This window comes from Chiloscyllium plagiosum, unplaced genomic scaffold (genome assembly GCF_037043375.1).
Source record: "Chiloscyllium plagiosum isolate Xiang-an unplaced genomic scaffold, Cpla_swu_hap1 HiC_scaffold_2, whole genome shotgun sequence".
NCBI lineage: Eukaryota > Metazoa > Chordata > Chondrichthyes > Orectolobiformes > Hemiscylliidae > Chiloscyllium > Chiloscyllium plagiosum.
This window is the reverse complement of record NW_028270140.1, coordinates 115,240,315-115,258,775: the sequence shown is the minus strand read 5'-3', so window position 1 is coordinate 115,258,775 and position 18,461 is coordinate 115,240,315. Positions and strand designations below refer to the sequence as shown.

General features: G+C 41.7%; 1 protein-coding gene across 4 annotated transcripts in view; it reads left to right on the top strand.

Annotated features, from left to right (window-relative positions):
- The window catches only part of msh3 (mutS homolog 3 (E. coli)), a 288,075-nt gene that overhangs the window by 257,028 nt on the left and 12,586 nt on the right, over nucleotides 1-18,461 (top strand). For all 4 annotated transcript variants that reach the window (XM_087999818.1, XM_087999815.1, XM_087999807.1 and 1 more), the window contains exon 23: nucleotides 3,164-3,338. In XM_087999818.1, the coding sequence (XP_087855944.1) occupies nucleotides 3,164-3,338 (175 nt within the window). The remainder of the gene's footprint in view (nucleotides 1-3,163; nucleotides 3,339-18,461) is intronic.

The window sequence follows — 18,461 nt, the reverse complement described above, 5'->3', positions numbered from 1 at the left end:
ATCGGTGCTGGGCCCTCTACTTTTTGTCATTTACTTAAATGATTTGGATGCGAGCATAAGAGGTACAGTTAGTAAGTTTGCAGATGACACCAAAATTGGAGGTGTATTGGACTGCGAAGAGGGTTACCTCAGATTACAACAGGATCTTGGCCAGATGAGCCAATGGGCTAAGAAGTGGCAGATGGAGTTTAATTCTGATAAATGCGAGGTGCTGCATTTTGGGAAAGCAAATCTTAGCAGGACTTATACACTGCTTAAAAATGTGTTGCTGGAAAAACGCAGCATGTCAGGCAGCATCAAAGGAGAAGGAGAATCGACGTTTCGGGCATAAGCCCTTCTTCAGGAATTGCTTTTCCAGCAACACACTTTTAAGCTCTGATCTCCAGCATCTGCAGTCCTCACTTTCTCCTAGGACTTATACACTTAATGGTAAGGTCCTAGGAAGTGTTGCTGAAGGCTCCTTGCATTAAAATAAATACCATCCAATCTTGCCAAACTCATTTGTATCTGAACTGGCCTATAATGTCTGTGCCTTGTTGTCGCTTCTAATTTTGCCTATTCATTTCCTCCGGATGAACCATCTCTCAAGATCCCACTCCCCTTCCAAGTTAGTTTAAACTCTCCCCAAAGGCATTAAAAAACCTCTTCCCAAGATGCTGGTCCCATTCTGGTTCAGGTGTAACCCTCCTGCATTGGACAGGTCCCACCACCTTCAAAAATGGTCTCAATGTTCCACAAATTGAAGTCCCTCTCTCCTGCATCATCTCTCCAGCCATGCTTTCATCTGGGCTAACTTCCTATTTCTATACTCAATAGCACGTAGCACCAGAAGTATCCCAGAGATTATGATCTTTTGGATTCCTAGCTTCCTAAATTCTGCTTACAGGGCCTTATTCCTGTCTCTACCTAAGTTGTTTGTACTAATACGTACCATGATTGCTGTCTGTTTGCCCTCCCCCTTCAAAATATCTTGTAGTTATTCAGTGACATTCCTGACCCTGACACCAGGGAGACAACATCCTGGAGTCTGTTCTTGCAGCTGCAGAAATGCCAAATGCCAGTCTCTTCCCCTTACAATTCTCCACATATTTATCTGTTCCAGATCCTATATTGTAACACAATCACCCTTCTTTCTTCTAAGTGCCTTTAGATATAATCTTTAATGTTTTTTCATAAAATACACCCCTCATCACAGGAATAAGTTGAGTGAACGTTCTGTGAACTGCTTCTAAAGTAATTTTATCAATTTTCAAATAAGGAGACCAAACTTTATACAATATTCCAGATGTGGTCTCACCAACGCCCTGTACAGCTGCAGTAAAACCTCCCCACTTTTAGAATTCTGTAGCAATGCTGGACCAGCCAGCCAAATTTATTTTAGAATCTGGCTCAGGATCAATAATTTTTTCCTTATAAGTTGGGAAGTGAGACATCAAGGGTTTTCTAAGAGAATGAAACTACAGGATTCCATAGTTTTATGCAACAAATAATAAACTCTACTTCACAATGTTGGAACAATAATACATGTGCAGTTTTTATATTGTAACACCCAGAATTAGGGTAAATATGGATAATAGATTGGGATTTATGCTTCACAGCATGCATCAGAATTTCAACACTACTTTCAGCTATACTGAAGTATTAAAGCTCATGGACCTCTTCAGAGGCAGGCCTTCACAGCTTTCCCCTACACAGAACCAGTGACCTTCCCACTTCTCTGTTCCCCAGAACCTCTTCTGAATTCTGACTCCAACATTTAGCTGTCTACTAATTCCCAAAACCTCCCTCCAAATTCTGACAGCACTGCTCCATTCAACTGCTCGAGTCCCCTACACTGAGTCTGTGTTAGTTCAGCAACCTGTCCAGCAGCCCAGCCAATTGCTGTACTCCGATTCTGGCTTACTGTTTGTTCCAGGAGTAGCCACTGCTCCCGCTGATGCTACTGGGACTGAAGAGCTCAGTAAACATTGGATTGGCCAGCACTCCTTGGGGCAGACTTTGTCCTTTGGAGAGGTGGAAGCCCTAACTGCACACAGTTAGCTGTCCAATGAGCATAAAATGCAGGTGAGCTGCTATGATGGACTGAGGTAAGATTGCCCCGATGCTCTGGCTGGTGAATGTGTCACTGTTACCTCACAATATTGCATCCCATGGTTCTGACTAACAGTGAATGGATCGTGATTCAGCAGCAAATAGTGTTAGTTACAACGTGTTGAAGAGAAAAAAAGTTCTAAAAACTTTTTACTGCGGCAAGTTGTCTTGTTATTTTGAAACAAGTGTCCCCTGAGTGGTTAATTGGATTGTTCAAATTCTATAAACTTATTTCAAATGTAAAATATTAAACATTATAGATAAGGTATTTCAAAACAATCCAGAAAAGTTAGATTAATGAGAAGTAAATTTGAAAATACAATTAGGAAGACTTCCTTATTCAGAGAGTGGATATTGAGAGTAACCTGTTAGGTGGAAAAGACAAATTAAAGTATTTGGGACATAATTATTTGATTATAGATCCCAATTATATTAAGATGTGCTTGTGTTACTCATAGACATAAACTGAAAAATTTCTAGATTTTGGGTAGTGATCTGTCTAATGAATTGTCCTTACCTAAAATGATTTTGATAAGCACTTTAAAGCACTATGCTGGCAAAATATTTATACACAGTCTGGTGAGGCCCAGTGTGAGTTCTCTGTAACAAGTGTTCAACAGTGTAACTTTCTAGTCTGTTTAAAATCAGATGTTTCTTTCAAAGTGTGTGGCAGTTCTATTTTAATCCCCTCGCACCCTGTTTACAAATCTAATCAAATATAGTGTAACTGTTAAATTGTGTTTCGTAATTAAATGGGTTCACCGTACATATAAAGTATCATTTAGCCCCAAAAAAAAGCATGAACAAGTTTTGTGAAGAAACCTGAGAACAAGGATTACTTCGATCATACAGTGTGTTTGGGCACACTTTGACAATAAGTAAAAATGTCTGTGTACTTATGCAAAAGTCTTTTAGCTAAGTGACACTGAGGGAGATAGATTTGGGTCTTTTCATTTTGCACTTACTCTGTTACAAATCATGTACAAGAACTATTCACCTTTTAATTCCAGCCATCTGTTTTGGTTGTTAGCCTGGGAGAGGATTATTAACACATGCCCTTTTAATCCTGTAGGATTTGTGGAGGAGCTGCAACCAGAGATGATCACTTTTCTGTATCAACTGACCCAGGGAGCTGCTGATCGCAGCTATGGCCTGAATGTTGCAAAACTAGCAAGTATCCCTGAAGAAGTGCTGAAGAAAGCTGCTCAGAAATCGAAGGAGTTGGAAAGTCTAATGAATGTCAAGAGGTATAATAAATGTGAAATAAGCAATATTAAATATAGCTTGCAGAAGTCCACAAAATTAATTTCTGCCAATTATTATAAACCATTATCTTCCCAACGTCTTGCATAATGTTCCCCAAATTGCAGTCACCTGCATGCATATGACTGAATACAATTTTCCAAACTTTGGTTTGATTAATTCTGAAATGTATAGCCATTTCTGATGCTTTGAGTATTTTCTCATCAGTTTAGTCATTGGTGTTTCACATCAGAGCATTATAAAGGTCCCATTTGGGCAGCATTATGCTGGCAACAAGTAAACATATCAGACTTATTCAAATTAAATATTTCAGTTTAATTTGTTTACAAGGGCTAGATACTTAGCTGGTCTGGAGCACGCGCTGATAAAATCTAATTTTACAGCAAAGCCCAATTATTGAGCATCTATATACTCCTTTCTTATCCTTTCCCCATACATTTAATTCTTCTTGCCGCGCATTTGTCCGTTCCCCCACTATTATGGTGTTTGCTTCCAGTGGTAGTTTTCATTGGATGTTACATGTCCCAACAATCTCTTGCATTAAATACTTATCTGTCTTTTATGGTTCTTAAATTTATGCTCTCTAGTTACCAACTCAGCAACTAATGAAAATTCTTTATCCTTATTAACCTTGGACAAAAGAGTTCAGAATTTGGTCACCTCTGTTCAATTTGTACTTAACCTTTCAGCATTAATGAGAAAAGTTTCTTTTAGTCTCTCCAAATTAAAATGCTGGATTTTGAGTCTTTATTCAGTTGCAATTTCCCAACGTAGATATCTGCAAAACATTTAAGCAATAATCAAGTTCAATGCCACTTGATTAGATTAGATTAGATTCCCTACAGTGCGGCAACAGACCCTTCGGCCCAACATGTTCACACCGACCCTCCAAAGAGAAACCCACCCAGACCCATTTCCCTCTGACTAATACACCTAACACTGTGGGCAATTTAGAATGGCCAATTCATCTGACCTGCACATCTTTGGACTGTGGGAGGAAACCGGAGCACCCGGAGGAAACCCACGCAGACACTGGGAGAATGTGCAAACTCCACACAGACAGTCACCCGAGGCTGGAATCGAACCTGGGTCCCTGGTGCTGTGAGGCATTAGTGCTAACCACTGAGCCACCGTTCTGCCCCTGAGTTTCTTCAGTTTTTGTATGAGGTTTAAAAAAACATTGTGCTAGATGCAGGTCTTGTCCAAACAAGTAGCTGTGTTACCATGGACTCATTTGTAGGTCTCTTTAAAAAGTAGGCATGTTCTTTTGGGCACAAAGGTGCGAATTAGAAGGGGTTTTAAAACTTTTGAGTGTGCACTTTTCTAATTTACTAAGAAACTGACGACTGTCCCCTAATATAACTAAGAAATGTTCTTATTGTTACTTAAAAGTAACTGTCAGTCATTTAAAATCTGAGTACTCACCACACTTGGAAAGTTCTGCATTGACAGAATAGAAACTCAAAAAAATTTCTGATAACAACTGCAATTTTAGATCAATTTTGTTAATTGCACACAAAGGATAAAATTAAGCCCCAGAATTTTTGCTGCAAACCATATTAGTTTCTGCAGAGAGGGGACTAGGCTTGCAGATAATATTGATCTGTGATCATCTAAAATCAGAATCCATATGGACCACTTGGCATGTGATATGATTAGATTACTTACAGTGTGGAAACAGGCCCTTCGGCCCAACAAGTCCACACTGGCCCGCCGAAGCACAACCTACCCACACCATTCCCCTACATTACGGGCACCTAACACTACGGGCAACTTAGCATGGCCAATTCACCTAATCTGCACATCTTTGGACTGTGGGAGGAAACCAGAGCACCTGGAGGAAACCCACGCAGACACTGGGAGAATGTGCAAACTCCACACAGACAGTCGCCTGAGGCGGGAATTGAACCCGGGTCTCTGGTGCTGTGAGGCTGCAGTGCTAACCACCGTGCCACCCACTGAAGGGCAGTGGATATGGCAAAAGCTAAAGACCCTGACAACATTCCACCAGATGTACTGAAGACGTGTGCTGTAGAACCTGCTGGATCCCTAGCCAAATGGTTCCAGTACAGCTACAATATTGGCATCTAAGTGTCAATGTAGAAAATTACCCAGATATATCCTCTACACAAAAAGCAACACTGACCCAACACAGCTAGTTGCTGCCCTAAGGTCTGCTCTTGATGATTAACTAAGTGGTGGAAGGGGTCACTGACAGCACTATTAAGCATAACTTGCTTTGCATTAGCCTGCTTCTTGATGCTTACTTTGGGGATCACCAGGCCCATTCTGTTTCTGACCTCATTACAGTCTTTGTTTAAACATGCTCAAAAAAGCTGAACTGCAGAGTTGAGAAACAGTGATTGTTATTGATGTCAAGGCAATATTTGACTGAGTCAAGGAACCCAGTGAAACCGGAATCAATGCAGCAGGAGAACTTGATGTTGTTTGGAGTTGTACATAGTGCAAAGGATAATGACAGTTGAGGCTAATCATCTCGGTGTCAGGACACCAGTATAGGTGTTCTTTATAGGTGTTGTCCTAGGCATAGCCACCTTCAGGTGCTTTATCACTGGCCTTCCGTCCATCGTAAGGTCAGAGGTGGGGATGTTTGCTGATGATTGATTGTTCAACACTGAGCACCATTTATGATTCCTTAGGCATTGAAGCAGTCCCTGTCCCTAAACAGTAAAACCTGGTTTGGGCTGATATCTGGCAAGTAGCATATGCAGCACAGAAGTATGAGGTAATGACCATCTCAAACGTTCATTGATGTTATCATTGGCGAATCCCTCACTATCAAAATCCTGACTACAAGAACAGGTCAGAGACTGAGGATTCTGCAGTGAGTAATTCACCTCCTAATCTCCAAATACCTGGTTACTATCTACAGAGCACAAGTTGAAAGTCTAATGCATTACTCTCCAATTACTACTCCAATAACACCCAAGCTTCAACAGCATGTAGGAGAAAGCAGCCCTCTTGATTAGAATCTTCAACCACAAGCTAATGTTTGCAGCAGTGTGTACTATCTACAAGATAAACTGTAGTAATTCATCAAGATTCCTGTAAGATCATCTCCAAACTCACATTCTCTGTCAGGTAGAAGGGTCGCAGATATATAGGAACACCACTGCATGTAATTTCCCCTCCAACCGTGGGCGGTACGGTGGCACAGTCGTTAGCACTGCTGCCTCACAGCGCCAGAGACCCGGGTTCAATTCCCGCCTCAGGCGACTGACTGCGTGGAGTTTGCACGTTCTCCCCGTGTCTGCGTGGGTTTCCTCCGGGTGCTCCGGTTTCCTCCCACATCACAAAGATGTGCAGGGTCAGGTGAATTGGCCATACTAAATTGCCCGTAGTGCTAGGTAAGGGGTAAATGTAGGGGTATGGGTGGGTTTCGCTTCGGCGGGTCGGTGTGGACTTGTTGGGCCGAAGGGCCTGTTTCCACACTGTAATCTAATCTAATCTAATCTAATCTAATCTAATCTAACCACTCACCACCCTGACTTGGAGTTATATCACTGTTCATTCACTGTTGCTGGGTCAAAATCCTGGAATTCCTTTCCTAATAGCAGTCCCCAAGGACTGCAACCATTCAAGATGACAGCTCACCACCCTCTGACAGGGCAATTAGAAATGGACAATAAATATAGCTAAACCAGTGATGCCCACACCTCATGAGTAAAATATAAAAAAGATCTTGTATTTTATTGTCTAATTCTTCTACTTTACTTGGTGGTCAGCTTTTGAATAGATTTAAATCAAATATTTTTGTAGTAATTAATAATATCCTGATGGACTAATACATAATTTTCATATTTCATTGATGCCTCCCAATAAAAAATTGTACATTGCTTTTTCTTAAATCTCTGAACAGTATATCACTCTCTTCTCCCCTACCCACTGGTCTTCAGTTGGTGACCCACTTTTCTCCAGGTTTGTGTGTGAAAGCTTACATTGCAGGATGCTACCATAGTTAAAAGGAGCAGGGAACTGGAATATTAGGAAGTACTTGTTACATGATAGTTATCTTTGTGAAGATTGAAGTTAATTGGAATTTTCCCAAATAATATAATCATTAGAAACTGATGTTCTAGCGATTTGGAAATCTCATTCACCCCTGAAAGTGGAAGCAACTTTAATGTTGTTCAGGAAAGATTGAAATGCTAGATGGAATAACTGTAAATGAAAGTATAATCTGAATGCCCAGGGAGCATAGAACATAGAACAATACTGCGCAGAACAGGCCCTTCGGCCCTCGATGTTGCGCCGACCTATGAACTATTCTCAGCTCGTCCCTGTACACAGGCACATGGATGATTTTGAGATAATCTAAGGATTGTTTAAATCTCCTTAATGTGGCTGAGTTGACTACAATAGTAGATGGGGCATTCCACGCCCTTGCCACTCTCTGCATAAAGAACTTGCCTCTGACATCTGTCTTAAATCTATCACCCCTCAATTTGTAGTTATGCCCCCTCTTACAAGCTGACGTCATCATCCTAGGAAAAAGACTTTCACTGTCTACCCTATCTAATCCTTTGATCATCTTGTATGTCTCTATCAAATCCCCCCTTAGCCACCTTCTTTCCAACGAGAACAGACCCAAGTCTCTCAGCCTTTCCTCATAAGACCTTCCCTCCAGACCAGGCAACATCCTGGTAAATCTCCTCTGCACCTTTTCCAATGCTTCCTCATCCTTTCTGTAATGGGGCGGCCAGAACTGTACACAATATTCCAAGTGTGGCCGCACCAGCGTTTTGTATAGTTGCAGCATGATGTTGCGGTTCCGGAACTCATTCCGTCTACCAATGAAACCTAACACACCGTTTGCCTTCTTAACAGCACTATCCACCTAGGTGGCAACTTTCAGGGATCTATGCACATGGACTCCAAGATCCCTCTGCACATCCACACTACCAAGAATCTTTCCATTGACCCAGTACTCTGCCTTCCTGTTATTCTTCCCAAAGTGCATCACCTCACATTTAGCTGCATTGAACTCCATTTGCTACTTTTCAGCACGATTCTGCAGTTTATCCAAGTCCCCTTGCAACCTGTAACATTTTTCCAAACTGTCCACTACTCCACCAACTTTAGTGTCGTCTGCAAATATACTAATCCAACCACCTATGCCTGCGTCTAAGTCATTTATAACAATGACAAACAGCAGTGGCCCCAAAACAGATCCTTGTGGCACACCACTAGTAACCGAACTCCAGACTGAATATTTTCCATCAACCACCACTCGCTGCCTTCTTCCAGAAAGCCAAGTTCTAATCCAAATTGCTAAATCACCCTCAATTCCATGCCTCTGCATTTTCTCCATCAGCCTACCATGTGGAACCTTATCAAAGGCTTTTCTGAAGCCCTTGTATACCACGTCAACTGCCCTATCCTCATCTATATGCTTGGTCACCTTCTCAAAAAACTCAATGAGATTTGTGAGAAACCCCATGTTGACTATCTGAAATCAAATTTTAACTTGTTAGATGATTACAAATCTTATCTCTTATAATCCTTTCCAAAATCTTTCCTGCAACAGAAGTAAGGCTCACTGGTCTATAATTACCTGGGTAATCTCTGCTGCCCTTCTTGAACAATGGCATAACATTTGCAATCCTCCAGTCCTCACGTACTAAACCTGTAGACAATGACGACTCAAATATCAAAGCCAACGGCTCTGCTACTTCCTCCCTAGCTTCCCAGAGAATCCTCGGATAAATCCCAGTGGAATAATTTCTGAAGACAAGTAACAGAAACATCTTGTATGATGAGATTATAACATGCTGATGCATTACTTCACTTAAACTATGCTAATGACAACATGTAAAATCAGTTATGACATCTGTTCCTGTTATTTAGAACATAGAACGTAGAAAGGTACAGCACAGAACAGGCCCTTTGGCCCACGATGTTGTGCTGAAGTTTAATCCTAATGTAAAATATAGTAACTTAACCTACGCACCCCCCAACTCACTGCTATCCATGTGCATGTCCAGCAGTCGCTTAAATGTCCCCAATGACTCTGCTTAGCTTCCATATAGCACATAGGAATTGATCTGCAGGACCTGACCCTAACATAAGTTGGTTTTAATATGAGCCATTGCTTCTAGTTGATCATCTTGTGTTTCTAACACAATTCCATATCTTACATTAGAAAATGTGACTGTTCAATCTGTACAGTGCAGAAGGAGGCCGTTGAGTCTGCACTGACCCTCTGGAGCACATCACCCAGACCAAGCTCCACCCCCAAACCCCCCACACCCTGTTTTACCGATGCTAACCGACATAACCTGCACATCCCTGGACACTACAGGGAATTTGTTTTTAAGCACAACCAATCCACCGAACCTGCACATCTTTGGATTTTGGGAGGAAACTGGAGCACCCAGAGGAATTGATGTGTCAGAAGGTGGTGCTGTGGAATTGCTATACTTATTATTAGAGTATCAGCCTATGTCACTGCTGATAACATGCTAAGGCAGTAGAATGGGGTAAGAAACCATGACCTTTTCACTCAGAGGTGAGAGTGCTATCACTGACTCAAGACCAACACACTTCAATACATTTGGGAGGCTCTAAGCGACACTATGGTGGTAGGCCCTAAACTATCATCTCAAGGAGGTGGATTTTCAATTCTATTATTGATTGGGAAACCTAGATCTAGTTCCAAGGGAGCTTTGGCTGAAAGTACACAATGGCTCTCTAATTTGACAGGAATGATCATTGAATTAGTAACTTCACTCTAAAATACCACTGGTTACTTTGGGAAAAGAATAGAAGAATGTTACACTGCAATAGGTAATAATCAGAGTTGGATGAAAATATTTACTTGAAATATTCATTTCTCATTCTTAATGGATTTTCAATCCTTCTCATTCATTTCTGTCAAAACTTTCCACTGGCATTTCCCCATTCTTGACAGCTCTGAGTTACCTCAACAGATAAGTGGTCCTTAGGCTCAAGTATTAAAAGTCTGTGAATTATGATGGCCTTTCAAAACTGTTCCAAAATTTGTCACTGAAAAAAATCACAAGCTACATTCCATCTGCCTTTGGATGAGAGTAATCCAAGGAATAAAAATGCAGCTTTTAATTTTTGGAGTCCACTATGTTGTTGCTGGACATGAAGTAATAATCGGCAATTTATTAAAGTTTTATTGTTTTAATAATGCAACAAATTGGGTTGGCATTTATATTTTGCTACAAAATATTTCTTTTGCGCACCAGTGTGTACAATAATGCTCTCAGAATTCTAGACAAAGTAACAATGAATTTATTGGTACTTGCTGTTATTAATGTGCAGGTCACCCAACAGCTTGTCGTAAGAAAATGATTGCCCGAAAAAATTCTTTCATCGAATGTGGATGTCATTAGCTGGATCGGTATTTATTGTCAATCTCTAGTGAGAAAATGGTGGTGAGCCACTTGTTTCAATTGTTGTAGTCACTTTGGTATAGGTCTGTCCGCAATGTGGACACAGCAAAACTGCAGGAATGGTGATACGTTTCCGCATCAGGATGGTGAGGGGATCTTGCAGGTCGTGGTCTTCCTGTTTATCTTCTGTTGTCATCCTTCTAAGTATTTGTGGTTTTTAAAATTCTGTCTAAGGATCCTTGGTGAATATCTGCAGTGAACTTTGTTGACAGCTCACGCTGCTATTGTTGATCATTGTTTGATTTTGATTTGATTTATTGTAGTCACATGTACCGAAGTACAGTGAAAAGTTTTATTTGCGAGCAGTAGAGGCAGATTATAGCAGGCAAGGACATGCAGATCATAGAGAGCTGAGATAGAGTGAGGCATACAAGGTTACAGTGCACAGGAGGTGTGCGAATTAAGATCAGCGTTAACAAGATCAATGTTATTTGAAGTTAGACAGTCCATTCAGCAGTCTAATAATGACTGTGAAGAAGCTGTTCTTTAACCTATTGATGCATGTGTTCAAGCTTCTGTATCTTCTGCCAGATGGGAGAAGTTATAGGAGAGCATTGCCGGGGGAGGAAGGGTCTTTGATGATGTTGGCAGCCTTTCTGCAGTAATGAGATGTATAAGTGGAGTCCATGGATGGGAGGTTAGCTTCCGTGATCGTCTGGGCTGTGCACACAACTTCTTTAGCTTCTTACGGTCCAGGGCAGAGCAGTTTCTGACTTCACCTCAGCTCTTGATGTCCCTTATGGTCTTCCCAGAGAAACTGCCTCTCAGGGCCCTGTTTAATTACGGATGGTGGGTGGACGAGGGAAGAGCCACAGTGGGAGAGACTACAGTAATGTCTGGCCAAAAGCCCCATGGTGCTAGTTGGGCATGCTGAGGAAGGCAGGAGACCATCCTTCCCGGCATCGCCAAGACAAATTAAAAATCCTGCATGGCTACAGCTGCCCAACCATCAGTCTGTGTATGGCTAACATCTGTGTCTCACTAGACATATCCCAAATGGTTCAGGCTGGGGTGATCCATTGGAGGTCCTGATGACTTCAAGAACTACCAGCAGGTGGCTGCCTCCCAGATGCCACTCGCCTCCTGATTTTCTGGAGTGAAGTCCTGTTCAATGCCTGGAATATTCAGGAGAGTCTTCATCCTGTCTCGAACTTGGCTGTTAGTTAGACCAGATGTTCGCTGCTCGGCAGATTGGTGAGGTAACTCCACCTCCTGAAAAAGGCTTGGAGGTGTCGAAACATTCGTCTGATGTGCTATATATTCAAAGCTTTGCTTTCAGAACTGCCTCCCATTTAGACCTTTCACTGCCTGGTCTCTCCAGGTTTAGAGGTTAAAAAGTAACCAAAGGGTTTTAATTGGTATTATCTTGATACCTGAGTTAATGCATATTGAATGTGTTTAAACTAAACCAGAAATATAAAAAATAAGAGCAGGACCTTATAGAGGTTTACAAAATTATGAGGGGCACGGATAGGATAAATAGACAAAGTCTTTTCCCTGGGATTGGGGAGTCCAGACATAGAGGGCATAGGTTTAGGGTGAGAGGGGAAAGGCATAAAAGAAACCTAAGGGGCAACTTTTTCATGCAGAGGGTGGTACGTGTATGGAATAACTCTATGAATAGGTCACTCGGCCCTTTGAGTCTGCTGCATCATTCAGTATGATTATGGCTGACTGTGTGGGCGGCACGGTGGCACAGTGGTTAGCACTGCTGCCTCACAGCGCCAGAGACCCGGGTTCAATTCCTGCCTCAGGCGACTGATTGTGTGGAGTTTGCACGTTCTCCCCGTATCTGCGTGGGTTTCCTCCAGGTGCTCCGGTTTCCTCCCACAGTCCAAAGATGTGCAGGGTCAGGTGAATTGGCCATACTAAATTGCCCGTAGTGTTAGGCAAGGGGTAAATGTAGGGGTATGGGTGGGTTTCGCTTTGGCGGGTCAGTGTGGACTTGTTGGGCCGAAGGGCCTGTTTCCACACTGTAATGTAATGTAATGTAAAAAAAAATGTAATGTAATGTCTGACTCAGCACCCTGTTCCTGCTTTCTCCCTTTTATTCTTTGATCCCTTTAGCCTGAAGAACTCTCTCTAACTGCTTCTTAAAAACATCAGTGTTTTGGCCTTGACCACTTTCTGCAGCTGTGAATTCCACAGACTCACTGCTCTTGGGGTGAAGAAATCTTTCTTCATCTTCGTTCTAAATTGCACACCATGTAATCTTAAACTGACCTTTGGTTCTGGACTCTCTGGTCATCAGGAATATTCTTCCTGCATTTATCTGTTAAAATTTTATTGGTTTCAATAGGATCTCCCCTCATTCATCTAAATCGTAGTGAATATCGTCCTAAGTGATCCAATCTCTCTTCATACATCAGTGCTGCCAACCCAGGAATCAGTCTGGTAAAACTTTGTTGCACTCCCTCCATAGGCAGAACATCTCCCTCCATAACCAGAGCATCTTTCCTCCAATAAGGAAGCCAAACTGATTTGATTTGATTTATTATTGTCACATGTACCTAGGTACAGTGAAAACTTTGTTTTGCATGCAGTACAGGCAGATCATAATATCCAAAGATCAAAGGGTGGGTGAACAGTGCGAGGAATACAAAGTTATGGCCATGCAGAAGGTGCTTAAAGAGCTGGATCACCTGATGAAGAAGCAGTGCTGTGCAAGCCAGAACTTCCAATTAAACCTGTTGGACTATAACCTGGTGTTGTGTGATTTTTAACTTTGTCCACCCCAGCCCAACATCGGCACCTACAAATCATGGATCAACATTAGATTTGAAATTTGAGAGGTCCATTCAGAAGTCTAATAACAACGAGGAAGAAGCTGTTCTTGAATCTGTTGGTAGATGTATTTAAGCTTTGATATCTTATGCCTGAAGAAAGAGGTTGGAAGAGAGCATAACCATGGTGGGAAGGGTATTTGATGCTGTTGGCTGCCTTTCCGAGGCAGTGAGCAGTATAGATGGAGTGAATGGATGGAAAGTTGGCTTGTGTGATGGACTGGGCTGTGTTCGTAACTTTCTGTAGTTTTTTTCAGTCCTGGTCAGAGCAGTTGCTGTATCAAGTCATGATGCATCCAGATAGAATGCTTTATGTAGTGCATCTATAAAAGTTCGTGAGGGTCCATGTGGACATGCTGGATTTTCTTAGCCTCCCGAGGAAGAAGAGGTGTTGTGGTGCCTTCTTGACCATCACATCAACGTGGGAGGATGGGGACAGATTGCTGGTTATTGTCACTCCTTGGAACTTGATGCTTTCGACACACTCCACCTCAGTTCCATTGATGTAGATAGGGGCATGTTGTCGTCTTTGCTTCCTGAAGTGGATGATCAGCATTTTAGTTTTGCTGACATTGAGGGAGAGATTGCTATCTTTACACCACGCCACAAAGCACTCTATCTCTTTCCTGTGTTCTGTCTCGTCATTGTTTAATATCCAGCTTACAATTGTGGTGTCATCAGTGAACTTGTAGATGGAGTTTGGACAAAATTTGGCTACATAGTCATGAATGTACAGAGAATAGAGTAAGGGGCTGAGTACACCTCACTGTAGGGCACCATTGTTGAGGATTGTCGTGGAGGAAGTGCTGTTGCCTATTCTCACTGATTGTGGTCAGGGAGCTGAGGATCCAGTTGCAGAGGGTGGAGCTGAGACATAGGTCTCGTAGTTTGGAGATTAGTTTGCTTGGAATTATGGAGTTGAAGGTGAAGCTGTAGTCAATAAATAGAAGCTTGATGTTTGTATCTTTGTGTTCCATATGTTCCTGGGATGAGCGTAGGGTCAGGGAAATAGCGTCTTCATAAACGTGTTGCGTCAGTAGGCAAGTTACAAGGGATTGAGGCAGGCTGGGAGGCTAGAGTTGATATGAGCTGCGTCGAACCTCTTGAAGCACTCCAAAATTATGGCGGTCAGAGCCACCGGGTGGTTGTTGTTGAGGCACAATGCATATGTTTCTTTGGTGCAGGCATGATGATGGTCTTCTTGAAGCGGGTGGGGACTTCAGATGGTAGCAAGTGGAGGTTACAGATGTCAGCGAATACTCCCACCAGCTGATCTGCACAGGATCTGAGTGCATGACTGGAGACTACGTCTGGGCCAATCACTGCACACAATACTTTAGGTCTCACCAAGGGCACTGTACAGTTGCAGAAAGACATCCCTGCTCGTGTACTCAACTCATTGTGCTATGAAGGACAACACACTATTTGTCTCCTTCACTGCCTGTTGCACCTGCATGAAAGCCAAGTTAATTTGTAAACTTGGTCTACTTCTGTCATTAATATTTCACATTAATGTCAGCTAGGGGGGAAGCTTGAGTATCTGTAATTGTTAAAATTTCAGATTTTCTGCTAATGGTAATTAAAATACAATGTTGATGCTACATTGTGTTTTTGGTCATGATGGACAATTGTGTTAGATATGAAGGAAGATATATGCAGAATTATTACATTGTAGTTTGAAGGAATTTCATGTTATTTGTTTGTATTGTACACAATTTAGTGGGCTTAAGGGAATTTCAGTTATGTGTAGCAATTAAGTTCATGCAGTTATTATTGAAGGAACGCAGGAGCAAGGGTATGCCATTCAGCCCCTCAGGCCTCCTCTGCCATTCTAGATCATGGCTGGTGATCTGTATGGATCATACTCTTTTACTTCTACTAGCACCATCATTTAATCTGTTTTGTTGTGAATGCTACATGCATTCAGTTGGTGCTTTTTAATTCTGTCATTTGAACACTAATTTGACTCTGGTTAACACTCGTACTTGTTTCTGCCACTTTTCTACTTCTCATATGCTATCTGAATTCTCACTAAGGTCTCCATCCTGCCAACACACTAGTTTCATACCTTCTCAATAACACCAACAAATCTTCCCATGAGGATATTAGTTCCAATCCTAATATGGTGTAACTCATCTTCCTTCTACAGATCCACTCGTCTCTGAACTGGCACAGTGCCTCAGAAATCTAAAGGTCTCCTTGATGCATAATGTTTCCACCAATGTGTTCGTTCATTCAATCTGAGCATTTCTTTATTCACTAGCACATGATACTGGGGGCCATTTAGACATTACTGCCTGAGAGAACCTGCCTTTTTGTCTTCTTGCCCAGCTCCTTAAATTCTAATTTCAGGACCTCATCCTCTGTTCTAGCTGTGTCATTAGTGCCAATGTGGACCATGATCTTAGCCTCTTTAACATCCATCAAATGAATGCCCTGCAGCTGCTCAGTGAAATGCTTGGCCTTAGCACCAGGAGGCAATTGACCATCCTGAAGTCAGAGACCTTTCCCACACATTTTGTTGCCACATGAAGCGCTATGAGTACAATCATAGCGCAGAAACATTTGTTTGTTCCCCAAAATATTGAAACGCTTGCCATGATTGATCTTCCATACTACTTCCACCCAGTCTGTGCAGCTGAGCCAAGTGTGGTACCACGAGTTTGGGGAGGCTCTTGCTCTTGTTGTTCTGGCAAACCATCACCCTCATAAGTATTCAAAATGGAAAATCAGTTGATAAGTGAGATAATCTTAATGGACCTCTTCCACACACATACACCATCTACCTGGTCTTCCTAACTCTGTAGTCGTCACCCATTTCCCCCTCTGTCTGCATGCTCTTAATCCACGGTGTGACCATTTTGTGTCAGTGTGATATCAGTGTAGGTCTCAGCTTCATGGATGCACCACAGTGACTCCAACTCGCACTCAAGTTCCAAACCGGCAACTCAAGATTTTGAAGTCAGAGACCCTTCCCACACATTTGGTTGCCACACAAAGGGCCCACAAGTTCGAGTATGGCACGAGACGGACTTTCCATGCACCCAGTTTATCCTGACCTGCCTTAAGCTTACTTTCATACTATTTGCTTTAAACTAGAGATTACAATATAGAAAATAAAATTACTCATCAATCAACTCCAATAAATCCAGCTCTTTGCAAACAAACATTCACATTGCATACCCAACAACCAATCCATTTGGGTTTGCTGTGCTGGCAGCATGTGGTGCCTGCTGATTCTCAGCTGCTGCCTGGGACACAGAGAGAGAGCCTCCCTGACCCACAATGAAATTAAAGACCTCAAAATTTGCTCATGATTTCTGTCCTCCCACTGTGTGCTGTTTCTGGTCATGTCTACTGCATTGAACTGTCACATCAAAAAATGTTTAAATACACTTCTATTTTGATTTAAGACTATAAATCATCATTACGTACTTTTTAGTTAATAAAAGATAGCCTATTTACCTGAGAAGTCACAATTGTGTCTCAACTATTAAAACTCCTCACACTCAAATGTTGGTAAAACAAAATCCCTTTACATTGGATGAATTATTGTTGAAAACACTAAAACTACCAGTTCTCTCTAATGAACAATAGTTACGCTTCATAATAAGCAGTAGCTTTCAAAATTGAATACTCTTGTCACTGAATTCTTTACACTGCGATCATTAAACATCTCCGACTTGATGATCATCTGCATAAACAACAACCCATGAGGAAAAAGCACTAGACAGTAAATCAAAAACCTAATATAAATAGACATTCACAACAAAGCAAAACTTGTCTAAGCTGAGCACTCAGTAGCAAGCCTTATAGACAGAAATTATTTCAGTCATGAAGGTACCGCTCTCCCTTCAGTCTTTGAATTATTTATAATTATTCAGTTTGCCTCACACATAGGTCAAACTTGTATTCTGTATCTGTGAGGCTTTAAGTCTAAGGAAGAGTGAAAGCGTATTCTCGGTTGGTTGAGCAGTCAGATTCTGGATTGGTTTTCTTAATCTCAAAATGGGGGGATCCTTCAACACCCACCTGCTTGTTTAAGGACTTTGATCTGGTGAACCAGTTGGATTCTGCTTCTCAAAGACCAGTGACAAATCACCACTAAGCACTCAGTGGAAAAGACTGTTTGCATGTATTATACTTAGTAGAATCATTCCTAGCCGATCAAGATATTTGCAGAACCTGCTCATAGTGATTTTAGCAGGTTTTATCTCAACTACTTTGCAGTTTACAAAGAGAGAGAAAGGTTCATGTCGTTCCTGAAGTCCACAAAATGTCCAATGTGAGTCATGTTGTCTGTAATTACCTAAGTATTGTAGCTGCTATCACAGTACCACTAGGTACTTCTCATATTTTTAAGTGGAAACTTTGTGCTATCAGAGTAAAATATTGTGTTTCTGTTTATCATCACCAAGATAATGATGAAAACTGAAGTGTGTTTTTGAAAGGATTTGATTGTTACCCCTCATGAGAAGCTTACTGTGGCACAATTAAGTTGACCACTTGTGGTGGATTCCAAACTTGTTTCCATGTCCCATAAGTAAACACTGAAGGGAATGTGGAGAAGTCGCCTTTACAAAACCAAGCTCCAAAAAGCAGTGTCTCACGACATTTGTGTTGCACTCTTTTTGCATTGAAGATGCCAACAACTTCCATCGTAGATTGAAAGATGAGCTCAACTCCCTATGACGGGGCATGCTAGTCATTATAGTTAGAAAGTAAAGTTATTTTCTGAGGATACGTTGTATTCAAAATGCATAAATCTGTCAGGAAACATGCTGCATTGCTGTCATTGACAGCTGCTAAGTAATAATTGGCTGGAAAGTATTAAGGTATTAAGCCCTTGATAAACTGAATCAGTGCTCTTGGACAAAACAAC